This window comes from Rhea americana, unplaced genomic scaffold, assembly GCF_003343005.1.
Source record: "Rhea americana isolate MKP2758 unplaced genomic scaffold, rheAme1 scaffold_177, whole genome shotgun sequence".
In the NCBI taxonomy this organism is placed as follows: domain Eukaryota; kingdom Metazoa; phylum Chordata; class Aves; order Rheiformes; family Rheidae; genus Rhea; species Rhea americana.
This window is the reverse complement of record NW_028185894.1, coordinates 711,888-732,951: the sequence shown is the minus strand read 5'-3', so window position 1 is coordinate 732,951 and position 21,064 is coordinate 711,888. Positions and strand designations below refer to the sequence as shown.

Here is a 21,064-nt window from a genome sequence, read left to right as displayed (position 1 = left end):
CATGGATATGAGCTTTCAGTTGACTATTGCATCATTTTAAATACATGTTAAGTCTAAGAGCCAAAAGTATGATTACCCCAAGCCATTCTTCCATGCGCAGGAAGGCATGAAAGCTCAGTGCATATGTATTCCAAGCTATTTAAGTCCCACACATTCCCACTTTTCCAGCACACTTCAGAATCCAGTAAAAACAGGATGCAGCTTCCAGGTGGTTTACAAAAGCAGCTCTAAGCAAAGTATATGCAGTACTGCTAGCGGAAGGCAGCAAAAGCGTTAATGTTGAAAACTCTGAAAGAGAAAATCATGCCTTTATTGTCATGATGCTGCACTAAAACTGAGGAGATGATAGTTCATTCTCCATCCTTGATAGAGATCTTTTTGATGAGATGCCTAGATTCTTGTCTGACCTTGGATAATTCATTTCATTTCTAAGGCTCTTTCCCACTTCTGAACTGAGGGCAATACTTTCTGTCACCATTTGTTTCCAAATGGATTAGAGTGTAAGCAAACAAAACTCCCTTGTATTTTGCACATGTACATGCACTTCAACWGAGTCCTACTCTTCAGTGAGGTCTCCCGAGGTTAAGATAATAGACTCAAGTAAATCTCTGGAGAAAGCACTCAAGAAAATCAGGGCATTACCACTGTGGTCTAAGTAAATTTTGGTCTCTGTGGGGTTGGAACTGCCTCCCAAACTCCTAAAAGCAAGTTCTCCTCAACATGCCACATAGTGCACATCACAGGGTCATGAAAACCGGGGGCTGAAAAATTAATTGTTGGATTCTTAATTCTCAGCAGCTCAGTGATTCATTGCGAACAGCGCCATACACAGCTGCTTTTGGCTTACTGGTTTTTTAGAAGAAACATTCATCACCATGCAAGTCAGCTCAGTCCAATTTGCCTGTAACGGAAACACGTTTAGAGCAATGGAAGTTACTATGTGCCAAATAATCATGGAGGAGAGCATCCTCAAGGAGAAACGCAGAGGCTCTAGCTAGCAGAAGGCAAGCAGTGAGCCCCATTCTAGCGCTCACTTTACTGTGGGCCTAGCCCAGTTGGGAAAAGAGAAGCCATGGAGCTGCCTGTTTGAACACAAACTGATTTCATATGCCCAAAAATGAGTGGGGAGGGTTGAAAGTGTTTATTATTATCCAAAAGGCTTGAACTCTTTTGTGCTTCTCTATTAAGTAAAAAGGAAAGGTACAGAAAGGTTATCTCCTGCAAAGGTGAAACTGTTGATCAGAAGTCCAGACCATCAAGACTGTATGCCAAGCACCATGCTCCTCTGAGAAGCTGGAGACCTAAAACCAGATATACAGCTGAAGCGTGGATGCCAGCTGTTGCAAAAAGACCCCAGACAATCTGCTCTGAAAAATGTATCTAAATAGGAAAAAGCTAAGCCTTTGGCAGAACTTTGCTACAGCTCCAGAAGCTGAAAGACACATGAAGGACTGAGCGGCTGAACTGCTCACACTAGCCAGGAGCAAAGGCTCACCTAGTTCCTGTCACTGCTCTATCGCAGCTCTGCCGTCTCTCTCCCAGCTCTTGTGTTTTTGCTGATCACAGAAGACTTGAGCATCTCCAGATTTATGTTTCCTTAATTCTGCCAGTCCCAGCCGATTTAGGGGACAACATGGTGTCTTTGAAGTTATTTTGGGCATCAGCAATTAGACACAGAGTATCAAGGAACAGAAAAGTGAAAGACAAATGGCCCCAACAAATACATTTGGACAGATAAACAGCTTTGTTATAATTAGCAACTTGCAAACTGAGGAAGAAAATGTTCTGCAAACACTTTGTTCTTCTTCACGATGAAATCCCAATTTACAAAGCCTAAGACAAGAAAGGTTAATTCATCTTAAGTGATATTTCAGTGACATGCTGCAACATAGCTAAAGTAAATAAAACCCAGAGAAGTGTTACAGCAGCACAGTATTGTGATTATACTGATACTACTGCCAAGGAGACAAAAGTTAAGGGGTATCCTAACCTGCCTCCAAAATATTTTCTGAACTTCAGAGAATACCAGTAGAAACAAAGTGAATCAATTGCATACAGCATTAAAGTAGTAATTTAACAACCTGCATAACAAGATTTAATAGTACATTTTGAAAAATGGTTTAAATGATTCAGATATACCACAGAAAAATCATGGAAAAATCACTGGAACTCAGAGGCATTTCAGAAATGCTATTCCTACTAAAAATGCAAATATCTAAATAAAAATGCTCAACTCTTCATAGGAGCTCGGTATCTCAAACCTCATAGCTTTGGGGACTTAGTGGAGGCTTGTACGTGCTTCCCTTCTCGAAAAATGTGGAGACTTCTTTAGATGACTACATGTAGAATTCAGAGATCTATTTTAACAGCCTATATAAACATTGTAAAGAAACACTACTTTCAAGAAGGGCATCAGAATAGCCTGCTGGCCTTTTACTGGGGCCACCAGCCCCAACAACTAGCAAAAATACCTACAGAAATCTTCCAGGACACAGAGAGAAAAAGGTGCAAAGAGATGATCATCAGCCTAGGCTCTGTCAAGAGTGTTAMATGGCTAGTCTGGGGTGCAGCTACAGGGAAAGGCTAAGCTAGAAGCCTGCAGTAAGAAGACAAGAAAATCAACACCATAGCTGATATGAAAGAGTATAGAAAGGCCTCAGATGAGACCACCAAAATTAGAAACAAAGTGGCTGCACTCCAGGAGCTTAAGCCAAGTATAATTACGGATGGTGACAGTTCACCAAGAGTGCAAYGACCCAGGCAGCCACTCACTAGAAACATGCCAGCATACAAAGAGAATGCAAGAAGCAGTAAGGTCTGAGGAGCAGCTCTCCTCCAAGCTACAGGGTAGTCTATATGCTATCCGCAGGGGGCAAGTGCTCCATGAGCACAAGCCAGCATGGTGACCCTTTTAATCACATCTGAGACAGTGATTTTGAAAGCGAGCAGGTCTCGTGCAGGTCCTTGTGGACAAGCATTTTTATCCCACTGTCCATTTTCCAGATTTACTATGYGACTACGAAGAGACTCAAAACTGGTTTTTGGTCAAAAATCTTTAAAGTCAGAAATCTAAATTAAAATGTTTTAATGAAGTATTTATAAGCTGTTTTATAATGAAGGATTTTTTTTCCTGGCAGAGCGCTTCACAGTACTAACAAAATACTATCCAGTTATAGAAAAATAGAACTAAATTCTATTTCATTTTTAGTATTGYACAGTTAGATATGTTCCAGTTTGAGAATTAAACTTTAATAAGCTAACCATTTATACTCATTCTTTATTCAGCCCTAATACATTTGTCCCCAAATGACATCTCGCTTTGGTTTGGGGAAACTTGTATCACCTCTCTTTGGATGCCTTTTATTGAAGTGTGCTCCAACTGTCTCTCTACAAAACCAAGAGTAGACTGAAAGGGCTATGAACGTTCACATCTTTAAAATCTGATTTAGACATCTGACTTGCCACAGAGTAATTATTACATTTGCTATGCATCTGAGATATAATTAAGGGCATACGTGATTGGATGACATTCATTATGCAAGTCAAATTCCAGCACCTTTACTCACTTTAAACAGCACCTTGCTTTGAGAATAGTCACAGTGACTTCACTGGTACTACTTGCAGAATGGGGCACTACTAAACAGAATACAAGGAGACCCCATCAGTTGTATTTTGTACTATAGCTACAAAACTTGGTCTTCACCTTCATTAATAAACGGAGTGTACTCGCATCAGGAACTAGTGTATATAAACAAAAAAATTACAGACAGATCCAGATCTCTCAAAGATATTACACTATTTGGACGATGTATTTACTTTAGTCACCAGAATACCAGTCCATGAATATCTAATGCTCTGCATATAACCTTGCTAGATAATGAAACTGCTGTTACAGTCTCTGCTAGCCCTCTTTGAGACAGATACCACAATGTTTAGGCGGGACCTTCTCTGACAATACTGGTTGGAAATGATAAAAGACTGCTGAGATACCTTAGCCACTTCTTCATCAAGGACAAGCTACAAATACTATCTGAAAGGACAGATAAATTTCAGACAAAGAACTCTCTTGAAAGCAGTTGTTAGTCAGGGTGTATACATTTTATTTGCCCAAATAATTAGGTTTTTTTTTGTATATCTTACAGAGAACAGCAGATAGGAGTATGTAACACAGCTGCCTGCCTACCAAAAATCATTATTGCAAGTGCTATAAAATCAGTCTGAAACTCAAGACATCTGCTTCCACTGAAAGCAGGAGGGTACTCATTTTTACTCCACAGGTCATATAATTAACAGTTAAAAGAGAAGCACAAACAGTATAGATAAATTTCTTGCAAGTGACCTAAGAGGCAGGAATTTAGTTCCCTCCTCTGCTGTGTTCTTGTGCTACCTAGAGAAGCCATCAGTTTACACATTGCCTCAGTTCACCATATAATCAACAATTCCTTCCATCATACACGTTTGCCTGGAAAAGGGAAAATAGAGAACTTCCCCTTGGACAGGTATATCTTTAATAACTTAACATCTTTAATAACTTAAAGCAGCTGTGATGTTTGTGATGATGTTTGTTATTAATGTATCAGCTGTAGGGTTAAACAAACAGAAACATGGAAAGGATACTGTAAGCTCAAACAAAACAACTGCATCTTTGAAAGTTCTGAAGACCAGAAAACTTAAAGACGGAATTTGAAACAAATCTCAGACCATCATACTGCGTACATTATTACTGATAGATGTGGTCGGCCTGCAGTCAAACTTAAGTCAGATAAACAAGTTATGCTCTGTTGCTAACCCAACAGAGACACATTTGAAACACTGAATGTGGCCAAACTGGAGAGGGGAAGAAGTCTGGATAACACCTTTTGCTTGTAGTTTCTATAGTAGGAAGTGTGGATCTGAAGGACAATATATCCTGAACAACTTGTTCCCTCCTTCAAATGTAAATTTCACACAAATTTATATTAGAAATTTTATTCATAACATAAAATATACAGACCCTGACCTCATTGCCTGCATTTTGATATTCCACGTCATGGCTCCTATGTGGTGTCTTTGCCTTCATTCTTTAATCAAAACTGCATATTCTTTGTGACAGCACTTAAACTTGACTCCACATTGCATTCAGTATCATGCACATCTAATTATTCACCTCAAGAAATGAGAAACAAAAGCTAGAAGCATTAGCATAGCAAGCAACTTCAAGAACTTTTATGGGATTTTTTGTTTGCTTCCTACAAAAAAAAAAAAACGCAGTTACTCATCCTCCTTTTACAGTTTCATCCTAGGAGAATGCCAGAGACTGCAGTGGACTAACAGTTGATTTATACTGGCATACTCAAACAATAACTTTTTGTTCCAGGGCTCTGAAGCCATATGTTACAGTATACATGAATCTTTAACAGAGATTTTTGCCTAGATAGCTTTCCTTTCACATAAATATCATCACAATATTTCATCACCTGGTTCAGGTAAGTTCAGTGGAGTTGCTACAGGATTTGCAAATTGGTCCACTAAGTCTTGTATCTGACCTCCACAATAACACAATGCTTAGATGTTTCAAAGAAAAGCTACAAATACATGGCAGCCAAGCCAAACTGTGATATTTTAATCCACACAGGCAGCACACAATTTTTTATTATAAAAATAAAAAAAGTGTTCATTATCCCTCAAGCAAGTACTTACAGGGTCAGAAGGCCCACAGAAGTCTCTGAACACTTTTGGAGGCTCAGGCTGTATAATCTCCATTGCTATGCAAGGGCCTGAGCACAACTCTGTAACCATCTCCTAGAAGAGAAAAAAGATGAAACAAATTTGAGCTTTTCAAGGCACTATCAAGAACAGAACTCCTTCTCAAAACTGGATCCAAATTTACAGCACAAGAAAAATTAAGAAATTTTGGTGCATTTAGGAAAGCAAAGGCATGAAACAAAGATGTTATCACTAGTATTCATAATGGAAGAAGTGTTTTTCATTTTATGACTTGATTTACAAGGTAGAGATTGAGGTAAATTGGATATTCAGCTTCACAGGGATACTGAGTAACATGCAACAGCATCCACAACAGTTTAAATTTTTTTGCGGTTACATCCTTACTGATCTTGACTGGGATTTCACAGTGCTATCCCATAGCTTGTCAAACTCTTGACTGAATCAATGCAACACACTTTTCAGAGGAAAAAGCAGGGCGGGGATAGGAGGGCAGGAAATCACACCATGTTCAGCCAGTTCCACAGGCAGCAGTGTGCTTATGAGTGTTTCTTAAAGGAAACACAGTACGTAGCCTGTATTTCTTTCCAAATATCACAGAATCATAGGATCAGTAAGGTTGGAAGGGACCTCTGGAGATCATCTAGTCCAACCTTTTTTATGCACCCGGTTGATGGCTTTAAACTTTTAAAATGTCTCTCAGGCTTTTGGTTCTCACTGCCTTTTCCTTATGTATTACTACAGAAGCCGAAACATGCAAGTTAACGGTATCAGCAGTTTAAATTGAAAGGGGACTGCAGTCCAACCTTTTAGGGAAAGGATCCTTGATTTGGCAATATCCTATCCTTTTGGTCTACCGTCACCAGAACCGCAGCCCCCTGGAATCATACTGAAATCATCTGTTTCCTCAGAGTCTCCTGGAGAGCAAAGTGCCATAGTGAGTTCTGAGTGTACAGTGAAGATAAGACTTAGCTTGCGTAAGCTAAAATTAACTCCAAGCATTAGTGCCAATCTGGAGTTTGTTAATCAGAGGTATAGATTTCACAAGCAGAAAGAATCTATTTTGATGCTCTAGTCTGACCTCCTTTTTTAAAATTAGCTCTTGTAAGTGGATACTTGCCTAGAGATTTGGGCAGACATGTTTTAAACAAATCAAGATAATTAAAGACCCGAAACCAATGGGGAAAGGGGAAAGGAGAAAACACATGCAGGAAATAAGGGAGGATAGAGAAGGACAAGCAAGGTACTATAGTCATGCCCATCAGCCATGGGCAGGTTAAGGATCAGCTATGGCACAGAACAAGAGCATACAAAATGGGCAAAGAGCAGTAGGAAAAGCAGGATTGTCTCTCTCTGCCACTTATCAATTATGACAGAAACTAAATGCATAAAGACTCCAGCTCAAGCAACATTGCTCCAGAGAGCTGGTAACCTCATAATGAATTCCATGCTAAGAGCACATGCTTAATCTCACCACTCTGAAGTAAATGGGACAGAATTTTAACCAAGCGCCTCTACTATCAATCTGTTCCTAAGCAATGTGGATAGAAATATTCCTGAGAGAATGCGAAAGGAAAAGAAAAAAAAAGTACAGACCAGCTTCATGCTCTACAATCAAAGAAAAAAAATTAAATTCCATAAACTCTTATTCACCATCAGATTCTTAATAATGGGTTGAATGGCACAACGTCTGTCCTGTTAAAAAGCAGTAAGTTGCCAAAAGGCCACTAATCTGTATGGTTTTACTGAATTCTTCTAAATAACTGCTAACAGGAAAGCTAGGAAAAAATAGGATTTTAATTGTACATGAATCAACAGAACTCCTCCCTGCAAGTTGGGGGAATTCTTTGATGCCCCCTCTTCTGTTATTTCTGAATCAGCATTGATATCCCACCTGCAGCCACACACAGCAGGGTCCAAGTCCTTTAGATTCCCTCATTACATCATGAAGCTGAAAACTGAAGACAAGCTGCCATCAACTACAGCGCAGAGGCAGGTGGTATTATCTGAGACAAGCTTGATCTAGCCTATGCAGCCTCATCATGTCCACAGTAGAATTTATAAAGCAGTCACCGTTTGTCTCTTTGGTAAAACTCCCAGTTATGGCTAAATTAAATTTTCTTCAGCAGATAGTTTATTCACAAATAACATTGCTTGTGGTCAGCCAAAATCATTCCTAGAGCTGGATCAAGTTCAAATGGTTTTGATCAACAAAATCGACTCTAAGCTGAAGCAAAATAATCTCCCCCTTCTTCCTCCATATTCTAGTCTGGCTACAGCAGCAAACACAGAGCAAAAGAGAGCAAAAAACAACCAACAGTATCCCAAAACGCTGTGCAGAACCCATACATTAGAGGTGATACTAACAAGTTGAAATTTTGAACAACTGCTCAGCTTTGCCTTTTCACACAGAAAAGATTTATATACAACATGGCAAGGCCTTATTTGACTGACAAGGGGCACCTGGAGAGAATGATAGTACAGTTTTTGAAAAGACACTTAGGATTTCTGARTAAGTATCTTCTGCTCTGAGTTAGTTATTTTGTAATGATAAATAAAATCCAAATCAGACTGTTCTGAGTCACAGATAATAAGAAGCCCTATTCTTTTCTTCAATACACTTTCTCTCAACATACTTTTCCCTATTTGGTCTTAACTGACAGTATCTACTGCTTCCCAAGTCTGATTCCTTTACCAGCATGACTAGCTTTCCCACATTTTTCTGTCTCACAGATCTCCTGAGTCCATATAGAAAACCCATTCGTTTCAATGGAGCGCTTCTGGCACACATGGCTTGTAGGGCAGAGCCCCAAATTCTCACTTTTCTTCAAATCTCATCTAAAACATATGTCCTTTATTGACTTGTCACTTTCTGAATAACTCTCCAATAAATCATTCAGCTTAACTTTGCAACTTACTTGAGGGTCAGAGGTTGTACAAAAGAGCTGCAGAAGATGGCAGAAAAGTTCCACTTTGGTTCAAAGCAAAGAGTTTTACAGCACTACAAGGTTCTCTGGGTCTTGAAATACTGGGCAGATATTCCCACATTTGAGTTCTGCCATGAAACTAGAAGTCTGTCTGCCTAGTCATACTTCGGTCATGCACAAAGCAGAAAAGACTTCATGAGTATTTCCCAAACTAATATGGAACTACCAGTACTCCCAAGCTATTTGAAGAGCAACCTATACAATCTGCTGAAATAAGCTAGACTCAATATTCATAAAGGGAAAAAAAAAAGAAAAAAAAAAGTCACACTGTCAGAGTAATATTAGGAACCGTCTGGGGTAATATTAGTAACTGTCCAGAGAAATTTTGATAATTTAATCATTTATAAATTAAAGATAACTTGCATAGTACATAGCATGACACTATTAAAACTAAACTCATTCCTATTTGCAAAATGAACTGAAGAGCTCTAAAAGAAGTTGATATACAAAAACAAGCTCCTTTTCTTGTATTCCTATTGTTCCATMTGCCACCAGGAAGCTTTCTGTTAAGTACTCTGTGGCTTAATAATATACAAAGTTTTAGACGCCCACTGGGATTACAGCATACCTTAAATGTTTCTCAGATTTTCTGAGGATCCACAGAAGTAGACCAATAAACTTAAGAACTACAGAGATACTGTCATAGCTCTACCAAAATAAAATAACTTAGCTAAGGGCTTTTTTCCAGTCTACTGTATTTGAGAAATTGTGTGGCTCAATAATTCTCACCAAAGAAACTCCTCTCTTAAAACAGTTTAATGCAAGTTTCACGAGTTAGTTTGTTTCAGAACAAACCAGAATTGGTCAAAAACAAGTTGCTAAATGAAATTCTATCACAATCCCCAAAATGGAAAGAAGTGACCACTTGCTCATTTAATCATATTTTTTAAATGATCTTTTCTCAATCTCTTACCTACCAGATATTCAGCAACAACGCCTTTGTAAATCTCATAGAACTCTTCCACATTTGCACGTTCCATGTTGAACTAAAAAAACACAAATGTTAGCCAGTCCACCTTAAATGAAAAAATAGACACCCCTTCTTAGCCTGCAAGCATTGAGTATGCTCCTTTAAATTTCACTAAGTAAAGAAATGGCTTTACTGCTGCAATACGAAGTTTGTCAACAATTTAGCTAGTGATGCCACAGGCAAAACAGCACACACACTCTTTTTCCACCTTTAATAGAAGTAAACACTTTATTTTGTCTGTCATGTTGCCTGACAGCCACTAAGACAAAGAAGAGGATCTGTTTGTTGGGTACTAAAGGGATACTAGAGGGCATGCTCAGGGCTATTCTTCATTTATGGTTACTTTGACTAAAGAGAAGGATTTCTGCCCTCAAGATTTTCACAAAATACAAAGGCCAGAATTTACAGGGTTACTCTCAGAAACTATTTTTGTGTCTTCCTTTAATTTCTATGGGGACCTGGGTGTTAAAAATCCTTAAAGTGAAAACCATTCTCTAAGTATGTAATTACAAAGTCAAGGGAGAATATTAACAATCAATTCTCTAACTTTATCTAGTACATTTTACAAAGAGGTAACTGTTTCAGAGGAAACCAGTATCATCACCCCCAGTCTAAATATAGGGAAACTGAGGTACAGAGAGGTAAAGGCCGTGCTTCAAGTTCACATAGCAAGAAACAGATCTTGCCAACCAACCAAATGATAAAATACAAGTATTACAGGGACAGTGCTGATCCTGAAGCACTGCTACACAGTTTACAGAAGGGTTCTCTATCGCAAGAATAAACCTGTGCATTGCTGTGAAATACATACAGCACTTCTCCAACTTTTGTTCATCAGAGAAACATACACAAAAGGACACTTACCATCTGTAAAGCCGAGATCTGAAATCCTTCACTGGTGATGGCTTTTATAATCTTTCCAGTGAGTCCTGAAGAAACACACAAAACCAGTATTGAAATAAAAAGAAATTTACAATTGGAAGGTATTTGTGTCAATATATCATTTGTTTTCACATAAAAGACAGTGTTTGTATAATGCTGTTAGAGGACACAAAGCTGAACTGAGTTTACATATCCTACTTTCTATCCAAAGTGAGGTGGTGGTGAATTCAAACAACTAAATTCCTTTCAGCTGTTAAAACGACATGATTCATTATTCTCTAACAAAAAATGTAATTGGTTAAGTCTTTGCTTTTCTAAGAACAACTACAAAACACCCATTAGCTTCAAGGTCAAAATTTACATTTTTAAGTAAAGCTCCACTAAAAGGAATTATAAGTTGTGGAGTGTTCATCCTTGGAGATATTCAAAAATATTTCTGCTTAAACTGTAATTAATTCAGGGCACAGCTACCTATTTCGCTGTCTTTGTACAGTGCTCACCAGAGTGGGGTCCCACTTTAAATTACAACTAACATAGGCTGATAATAAACAAGGTCAATAAAATAGCAGAAAAGTTCATCTTGTCTATGGGAAAAACATTAGTAAAATATAACCTACTGCTTATTGGGTTATACCTCACAAATATGTTACACCTCACAAATATGTTACTGCTGATTACATTAGTTAGTATACCATCCTGGACGCATCCAAAAAGACTGAATGAAATTGTTTAAAAAAAAAAAAAAAAATCCCACTGAACTTAGGAGGACGAGAGCCACTGATTTTCCACACAACCTGTATTTTAGATTTGTCCCTGCTTAGGATATCAGGTCATTTGAAAGATCATGTAACCAAGCATACAATATTCCACATGAGAGCATTTTGTAGAATCATTGTTTTTATAGAGTATAAATGCCTGTTCTCTAGGACAACTTGTGAGCAACTACAGATTTCTAGACATTTATTCAGAGCAAAAAATTAACCACAGAAGAATACTGTGTAGGTATTCTGTCCAGTAGGACAGGATTTCACTCCTGGTCATTAAATCCTTTTATTAACCAGTCTTTACATTGAATAGTTTTTTAGCACTACTAAGTTTAGTGGATGAGAATAAATCAAAGCTGATATGCAGGTTCTAGCATGCTCAAGACCTGAACTGTACAGAGCCTACTGGCATTCGTAGCACAGGATTAGTGAGCTTCATATTGCATTAAAAAGTCAGTGGACGCTCTAAGTAAGAGGGATGAGTTGGAGGTCTTTTTAAAATTATTTTTACAGATGAAAATGATCAAAGCTGCCCCTAAAGTATCCCCTACAATATTTTCACATTAAGGCTTACATGCAAAAAAYCTTCCCCATACAAATCAGTGCATATTTGTTCCAAAAATCTTCCAACTGCTAAAGGGAAAGCCAGAGATTTTGGTATGCACTCAGTCCAACACCATTTTGGGCTAACACAATATAGAAACAAGTGGAGGTAGATACAGTCCCTGTCACTTCAGAATACTGACACAGCATTCCTTACTAGCTAGCACTGATAAAAATTTCCTTACAACTCTGCTGTAAAACTGAGCGAATATATTTTCCCTTTTTATCAGGGCGTGGGGGGAGGGGGAGGGAGAACAACAGCCAAATGAATGGAGTTGGACAGGTTTGCCTGGGAAATGTATGACCAAGTCAGAAGAAAAAAAATGGACTTCTTGTTTCTTTTTGTCCACACTGCTGGAAATGCTCAGCAACTCAGACACTTCAACACATAGGTTCCAGACAGGCTTTGAAACGCTACTATCTCAGCTTCAGATATGAATGGCCAACTTATAAAGGGATTAAGAGACTGGCTGGACATCATCCAGGGGGGGAAAAAAATCCATGTCAGACCATAGGCATTTCCTCATTCTTGATCTTTAGAACTCGTCACTCCAGTCAACAGCCACTACTTCACAAGAAGCCAGCAAAGAATGAAGAAAGGACAGTAGCAGACAAATGGCAGTCGCCACTTGCATGGACAAGGTAACCTTGAATAAAAGAGCTGCCAGCTACAGATCTCTATTTTACACTTAACCAATAAAAAGTGGTCAACTCAAGCAGGCATTCACAGCTGGCAAGCACTAAAATTAATATATTAATCAGATACTAGGTTCTAGAGTAGAACAGAGAACTGCTTTTTACAGAACTTTTAATCTTCAGCAATTTTAAGTGTCGTAAGCAAAATACACATTTTACAGAAGCAAACGGAGACATGAATATTCACCTTTCTGGGATGTTTTTCTATTAAAATCATTAAGATTCTTCATCTCTGTAGAGAGGAGACAGGCTCCTTTAATGATGGAAATCAAACAAGGTAGGAACATTTTTGCATAAAGGCCTTTAATATAAGGTTCTTTTAATAATTAACTGTGATAAACCTATCAAGATTTTCGTCTACATTGTACTTCCTGACTTCATTTTCATTCATCAGAGCAACACAACACCTTGTTATTCTAGAGAGACTGCCCAGAACTGCAGCATTCAAAAGGCTTAACCAAAGGCGTAATTGTCAACACTGCACACAAATAGACRTCTTGCCAAAAACATTCAAAGTGCTTCGAGGAAGAGGCGTGAGGGTTCATTTGTGTTTGCAAAGTGAGATATTGATTCCACTTCTCAGATGTGGAAACTGAGGCACAGGAGAGTGGAGCTGTCGCTGCCAGTTCAGGTCTACAATCAGAGATCTGGCTGCCATTTTCCCTAGTTTAGATAACGCACATATCGCTTTTCCTAGGAACGCTTCCCTTTCAAATTCTACCTGGACCAAAATAAGAACAAACCCACAGAGTCAGTCCCCAAGCAACAGCAGAGCCGAAGCTCAAGGCTCAGTCTGGGATTTGTTTCAGGCTTTCAGCCAACTGTACRGCTGAACTAGGACATGTGTTCTTCTTTGGGGGCTGTTAACACTGAGGAAAARAAGAACTAATTAGATAAAGTATCATTTTAGCAGCTTACAATAATTTGTTGTCAACTTTAAAATCCAGATCTGTAGGCAAAAGAGGACCTTTTAAGGGCCTCCAAACAGGGCTAGTGCATCTTTAAAATGTGATTACAGCAAGAAGCCAAATTAAAGCTGCAGATTAGGCACTAGTCAGGATGAATTTTCAGTCACAATGTACAAAAGAATCACAGGCATTACTAAATGCAACTGGGGGAATTTAATACTAATCCTAACAAACATGCATAGCAAATAATCTTCATGATAAAAAAAGAAAAAAAAAAGAAAAAGGCTAGGGGGAAAGTGAAGGAAGGAAGGACTTTAGATCTCCTAGCCAGCATTAGGTTACAAGGCATCTAATACTGGACAGATAATCTTCCAACACCTTTTAATCAGATAAAAGGATAGAGCACCAAGATCTCATCAGCTGTAGGGATCTCGAACAATCTGTTTCCTTACAACACAATGTCTGAAATTTGTATTTAATTAAGGAGCAGGAATAGCAGGGAGGACCATCAGACTTCAAGAAATGTTGCAACTATTTGCAAAATTATGGATTGGAATAAAGAGCATGCTTTATGAAAGTCACTCTAATGGTTTGGWTAACAGTTAGATTAACAGGTAATATGTAATATGTAATAGCTGTGTTTACGGGATCTGCCAGTCCTGGCGTGCTAGTAACTACTAGCTCTACAACTAGTGACATTACATTCTTGGCCTGTTTCCAACTTAACCATTCCACTGTTAAATATGTATTAGGTGAGACAGCAGACCATCTTCAAAGCAAGTCAACAACTAATTTCCTCATCTCCAACCTCAATATGTCATTTATTTAATACCCTTCCAATAATTAAAAAATATTCCTCTGTAACAACAACAGGTTTTTCACAGGAATATACAAATTGCTATAATTGATCTGATCAGCAATCTATCTAATCCTGTAACATATTTCCAGAAGTAGCTGGTACCAGTTGTTTAAAGCAGTACTAACTATATAAATAACAATTTCACTTCATATCTAGTTTTGATATTTTGAGATGTTTCATTACTTCACGTTGCAATTTGATTATCATGGAACATTTAAAAGCTTTGGTTTCATTGTATCAAGAGGCTTTGCATGTACTTGGGAGTGGAAGAAAAACAAAAAACCCGAGAAGCACAGTCAGACTTGAGTCAGAACAAAGTTTTGGAAAGAGGAAAAGTGGGGTATTTCATAGCTGGATCTCCTTGCACCATATTTCAGTTGAACTTCTGATTGGATCTTTGCTTCAGACCAACAGTGTAAAGCCCTGTGCAAGCGGAAGCTGATCTTTCTCAAAAAGCGCATTTCTTCCCATCAGTTAGCCAACCTATCCCCTGAAGAAAAAGGTTTTCCTATCTCTTCTCTTTTGCTTTTTCTACTTAGACATTACACAACTCTAGGCATTCTTACTATTCAACAAAAACACTAAGTTTTAGACTTTCTGAACTTTGGCCCCAGTCATAATTTGCTGCTATTAATCTCCCAGCCTCACAGTGTAGCGTATGAAAAAAATTCCCTGTCATTCCCGTATGTGTACTCTAGAGCATGAAGGCACAAGTCACAGAAGGTGAAACACGCTCTGCAAACATGGAAGAGAAAGGAAGCTCAAAAGCAATGCAGGCAAACAGTGAGGGATAAAGAAGAGGCAAGTGGCTACAGACATGAGATAAAGGGAAAGGTGCAAGGAAATGATGAGGGTGTATTGGTCATAGTGATAGTATCCAAGATTTTCAGTCGCTCTTGATTTCTTTCTAGACATTGTGTTAAAAGAGAGCCTTAAGACAGGACACAAAAAAGTTTAAAGGGCAGCTTTACAGATATATATGGAGAATGCAACCATACACACAGGCAGCACTGGTAAAAAAAACCTTTACAAATGGTATTTATTTGAAAATGCTAAAAGGATGAAGATAAAAGATATCGCCACTGCTTGACTGCAGAATGGAAGTCAACATTTTGATAGCACAAGAAAAATTATATACAGCAATAGTAAATCTTAGGGGTTCTTGAAACCGAAATGGCTGCATGTTTGATGTGCAAAAGAAACTAGTAGGAAGATCTAAACAGGCGGTAAAAGGTTCAACAGCTTAATACCAGATGCAATGCTTTGAACCAATACAAACAAGGCAAGATGGCATTTGTAAATGCCAGAGAGGACATCAAGACACAAAATGATGAAAACCTTAGGGGAAAAAAAAAAAAAAAAAAAAAAAAAAACATTTATTGGAAAAAAAAAAAAAAAAAAAAAAGCTATTCTGAGAATTCTTGCATGAGAACTGAGGGGAAGAGTCACACTTAAAGTTCAGATGCAAGAACTTATTCAGAAATTCAAATTCAGAGAGTCAAAGATCCCAGACAGGCAACAGCCAAAGTATCCAGCACATCAGCTGTGCAGTGCACGACACTTGAGAAAGGAAGCTGGGGAAGATGGAAAGTTTAAGAAAGGTCAACACCTCTGAAAAGATCAATGACCCCTGCAAGAGCTGTGCTGCACTCAACCTGATGTTTGAATATTTACCTAGAAAGGCTGAGGTTTCTGGCTTTCATTTCCAATGAATACAATATTGTCGTGTTAAGAGAAAGCTAAAAAGGAAACATTCAGTTTGTTTTTTCTTTTTATCTATTTCTTTTAAGCTGTTTGCTATTTTGCATCCTTTTATCACATCCACTCAGATTTGTTTCACTTCAAGAGAATATGGTTCATTCTGGCTAGGAAGATGTTTCTATGGCTATACTGTTTTTCACTTATTTTTGCTTATTTCTTGAGAAGTATGAACAGACCTAAACCTGGTATCTTGGCTAAGGCCATGCTGCTGGTTTWTATGATAGAATTCAGCATTATCATCCAAACCATTCATACGTTTCTTAATATTTCCTTGTTATTTTTCATCCCTACTGGACACTAAGTATGGGACCTTGTCTAAGGAGTTTTCATGCATGATTACCATTACAGAGAGGCAGTGGTTAAAATTCTTCTTTATAGCGTACATTAGCCCACAATTATCAACAATAATTTTTATCTACTACTGCACTGTCAATTAACTTTACTATAGAGATTAAAATCCTTAGGAAATCTCCTATGAGCTACTCTATCTAGCCTTTATTAATTTTAGATTTCACTTCCTGAGGATGATTTGCCAATTCACTATCCTAGGTCAACAGTAAATGGACTTAAAACTCTATCATTCATTTTTGCCTTGGCAGAAGACTACATATTCCTACCTCTACATCTTGGTTCCTTTTGGATCAAATATCTTGACTTTCTCCTTAGGCTTATATTTGAAAAAGAAAACTAGAAGATATACTTAAAGGTATCAGCTCATTTATGCTTTCCTCCAACATACAGTGAAGTTAGACTACAGCTATAGTCTGCGGGGTTTTTTTTCTTTATTTTTCTAAAATGTTCACGAGAATTTCTGCTAACAAAGATTCCACTACACTCCCAGCTATCAGACCACTGATGTAAGTTTTCCCTAACACTTAACTTAAATTCCTTTCATCTAAATTAGTGTATGTGGGCACAGAGAAAGACTGATAATTATTCCTTTACATATGGAAAGATGTATTTCCYAGTCTTCTCTTTCTCAGGCTAAATAAACCAAACCCTTTAACTTTTCACCACGGTCACATTCTCTGAGTCTTTCCCAACAGTTTGAGACAGGAAGGAGAAGAAGCAGGTGTACTTCAGAGAAAAAAAAACAGATCAAATGACACAGCCAATCCTTGCTGCAGCTCATAGATATCCCCCTTCCAGCAATAACTGTTCCATAGGTTTAATGTTATGTAGTAAGTCCTTGTGGTGGTCTTGGTGATGAATATCTCTACGCAGGGAAGACCGTTTTAAAAATTCTAAAATTCTTTTGTTCTCACTTGACCATTTTGCTCTTGACTACATTATTTTTAAAACACAGTGCCCACAAACTGGGCATGTTGCACAAGTTGTGGTCTTACCAGCACTGAGCAGAACTGTAAAAAAAAAAAAAACTCAACAAAATCTAACCAATATGGAGGACTCTGTCCTTTTGAGCCATCATTATTCCAAACTTTTTTTTTTTTTTTTTTTTTTTTTTTTTTTTTTTTTTTTTTTTTTTTTTTTTNCGGACTTTTCATTGATACCCTGCCAGTTCTTCTCTAGTTCATATTTGTGCATTTATTTTCCCTCCTTCATGGCAGTGCTATGTAGTTGTTTATATTCAGTGTCATCTTCTTCATATTGCTTCACTTCTCCAGTTTATCAGGAATCTTCTGAATTCTGACCAAATCCTCTGAAACTCTTGTGGCTTGGTACCATCTACGAATGCTGCCAAATATGCTCTGTTCTCTCCCATCCCTGTCACAAATTCAAATATCAACAAGAACTGTCCACAGGTGGGTGCCAAAGACTTCACTTGTAAAGCCCTTTTAGCTGACATGCTCATGTCCAGTCCAATGCTCACGAAGATGCTTAAAGCTAAGCTCATGCTTATGCTGTATGGCTCTAAGCGTATGAATCTCTTTGTTAAAAGAAAACCTTGGTTTCTTAACACCTTCTGCAAGGGATTTTGATGAAGGTATTATGTCCAAGTGGATTATGATACCTTTTTCCATTTTACCCACCTTCATGGAAAGTATGCTTGCTGAACAAAAGATCAGCAAAGCAAATTTTCCCTTCACAGAATCCATGCTGGTAAATGTTCATCATATCATCATTACCTAAGCGGTTTAAATGAAATTATAGGCTCTTGACTCATCAGCTTTCTTGGTATGAAAGACTCTTCATTAGCCTGAAATTCCCCAGACCACTCTTAGAAACTGTTAAAAATAGCTCCAATATTAACTTTTCTGTAACCCCTTAAGAATGAGAATCTCAAAGTGCAGTATACACACTCATTCCTAATGTTTTTCTTTTTAAAATATGTTCAAATAATCTTTCCTGCATAGAGATGCCRTTCATCATCAAGAACAACACATGCATTTATTATGTAACATTAAGCCTGCAGAACAGTCACCACTGGTAAGGGGGATATTTATGAGCTGAAGCAAGGACTGACTGTGCCATTTGATCTGTTTTTTCTACAAAAAAAAATTCTCTGAAATACACCTCCTTCTATTCCTTCCCTTCCATCAGAAAAGATTTCAAGATACAGTCCACCTTCCTCTCTAATTAAATTAATTCAGATGTAAAGCATCTATTACATACTTGGAAAACACATTGTGTCATCTCCTCACCAGCAACTAAAACTCAAAGCTGGGAAGACTATGTCAAGCTGCTAATACAGGAACTAATCAAGAAACATTACAGGCTTCACTTAAAAGATAATCATTCCAAGCATGGAGTATCCATCATTACAACTGCAGCAAAGACAGTAAAAAATAGACTGTTCTTGTGGAAGCTAAAATTTTCTTAATTCTTAACTGGCAAAATAGCTTCTTTTCTTAAATGATTTTTTTCTCATTTCTCTAAAAAGCAAAACCTCATCTTCACTAAATACCACAAAACAACTTCAAAACACTTCAACATTTTATATTTAATATATTCAAGGAAAATATAAGCAGCAAAGCGCATTTCATTTTACATAAATAAAACTTGAATAAAACCGAGGTCCATCTGCAAAAATACCTGCAGCTGAGAGCCTGGGCTTTACCAGATAGTTTTCACATAACTGCAGCAGCAAGACGCCATATTGCATATGAGAATATCCAAAGGTCACATATTAACGATCTACCATACTTCTTTAAAGAACCTCCAAGGATTTGTGTTCCTTCCACTTTTGTTCACTTTCAGATGCTGTTTTCAAACAGATTCTTTCAGATTTCTAATTGTTCAGTATATCAAGGCTATCACCAATGACTCCAATATGCACTCTACCTTAAAGATTGCAAAGACACAAGTTTTGCCTAGAATGAGGTAAATTCACAACATATCTGCACTTCACCTGTCTAGTATGCATATTTGTCACAAACAGAAAATATACTTTCAGATTATTTGTGAGAAATTTGCACGTCCGATTTTTTCCTTTCACATGTGGAAAAAAAAAACTTTCTAAAAAGCTTGTTCTACTACTCTTAAATTTTCTGGGGTGGAAAAAAAAAGGTTGCTCAAACTTAGGTCTATTTAAAACTCCAGAGTGGAAAAAAAATAATAAAAAAAAAAATCAATCTCCAGAGTTTGTTTACAATTTTCAAAAATAGTATCTAATGAATTCAAATTATTTTTGATAAAGATCTAGTCCTGATAATAATGACAGATGAGCACCTTTCTTATCACATCCTCATTTTCTTTTCCAGCTTACTTCCTTTTCCAACTACATACATGTAACTATATTTAGCACACTCCAGAGGSGAGTTGGACATTTTCACAATGTCTTTTCTCATTCAACGAGCAGCAAGTCCATTGCATGTCAAGAACAGCTCTTCAGTTGCTTGAAGGAGATGTATACTTTACTACAATGCTTTATTCTAGTCCTTCTCTCCCTGTTCTCTCTTTTAAAATAACTTCATTCGGGAACCTACATAAGTAAACCCTATTTCTGTAAACACTTCAGGCTGAACTGTTGTCCTTTAGATTCTTTCTGTCAAAGTTAGATTTGTCTTTGGAGTAAAGAACTACTCTCTAAATTAAAATTCTTCTGATCAAGTCCTCATACAAATAAGGAAATATGCTACTTAGGTTACCTATCACGTAGCATTGTGTAGATGAAGCTCTATGACTGTCTAAAGTAGTTCAATAAATATCAACTTAATATTACAATAGGAGAGTTGATGATAGCTCTCTTAAGATTTATCATCTGTTTAGAACAGGTCTAAGTCCTATTTCCACAGAATATCTTTCCTACTCAGAGAGAATCAAATCCTGATTTGTTCACTTTCTCTGAGACTGAAATTTAGCTGAAAAATAATGTGCAATACCTCACTGTAAATTTTACGTAAAAGGGACAATGGTTCAATTTACCACTGAATAATATTACAACGAAATCTCAGACTTAATGCATATTAGGAAAACAACTCTGTCTTGGGAGCCAGTCACACACTTAGTGGTCCCAAAGACCACAGGGCCTTCCAGTTTATACTAGATCTAGTGACTTCTTAACTAGTAGTTTTAAAGGTCATGGTGCAACTCTAGACTCAAATTGGGTTTTGGCCAAGCTCCTCATGACCTTATGAGAACTCATGCCTCAGGYTGGGACTGGGGAAAGGAAGGGCAGAACTTCAACTTAAACTTTGTATAGCAGTCTAAGCATATTAAAGCATATATAAAATCCTTTTGACTTCAGCCTTTACAGCCTGATCATTGCTATTGTCATCATTTTTGGTTGCTCGTTTTTCAAAGCAATTAAGTAAAAGCCACATAAAAAATTATAAACTAGGAAAGTCAAAAAATACCAAGAATTCCGATTCTTACAGCAAACAACTAAACTGTTACACATATATATATTAAAAGCTAATCCACCCAAAGTGATCTACAAGGCCCCACCTCTGCAGGCGAAACAGTCAAGTCATAGCTGTCCTCACAGCATCAAATTGAAGTTTACTCATTTTGGTGCATTTATAATTTCC

General features: G+C 37.5%; 1 protein-coding gene across 1 annotated transcript in view; it reads right to left on the bottom strand.

Moving 5' to 3' along the window:
- NME7 (NME/NM23 family member 7) overlaps window positions 1-21,064 on the bottom strand; it is a 94,370-nt gene that overhangs the window by 31,301 nt on the left and 42,005 nt on the right. Inside the window, exons 8-10 of the mRNA XM_085301454.1 lie at window positions 10,525-10,589; window positions 9,608-9,676; window positions 5,680-5,781 (exon numbers count right to left, since the gene is read on the bottom strand). Coding sequence (XP_085157580.1) covers window positions 5,680-5,781; window positions 9,608-9,676; window positions 10,525-10,589 — 236 coding nt within the window. The remainder of the gene's footprint in view (window positions 1-5,679; window positions 5,782-9,607; window positions 9,677-10,524; window positions 10,590-21,064) is intronic.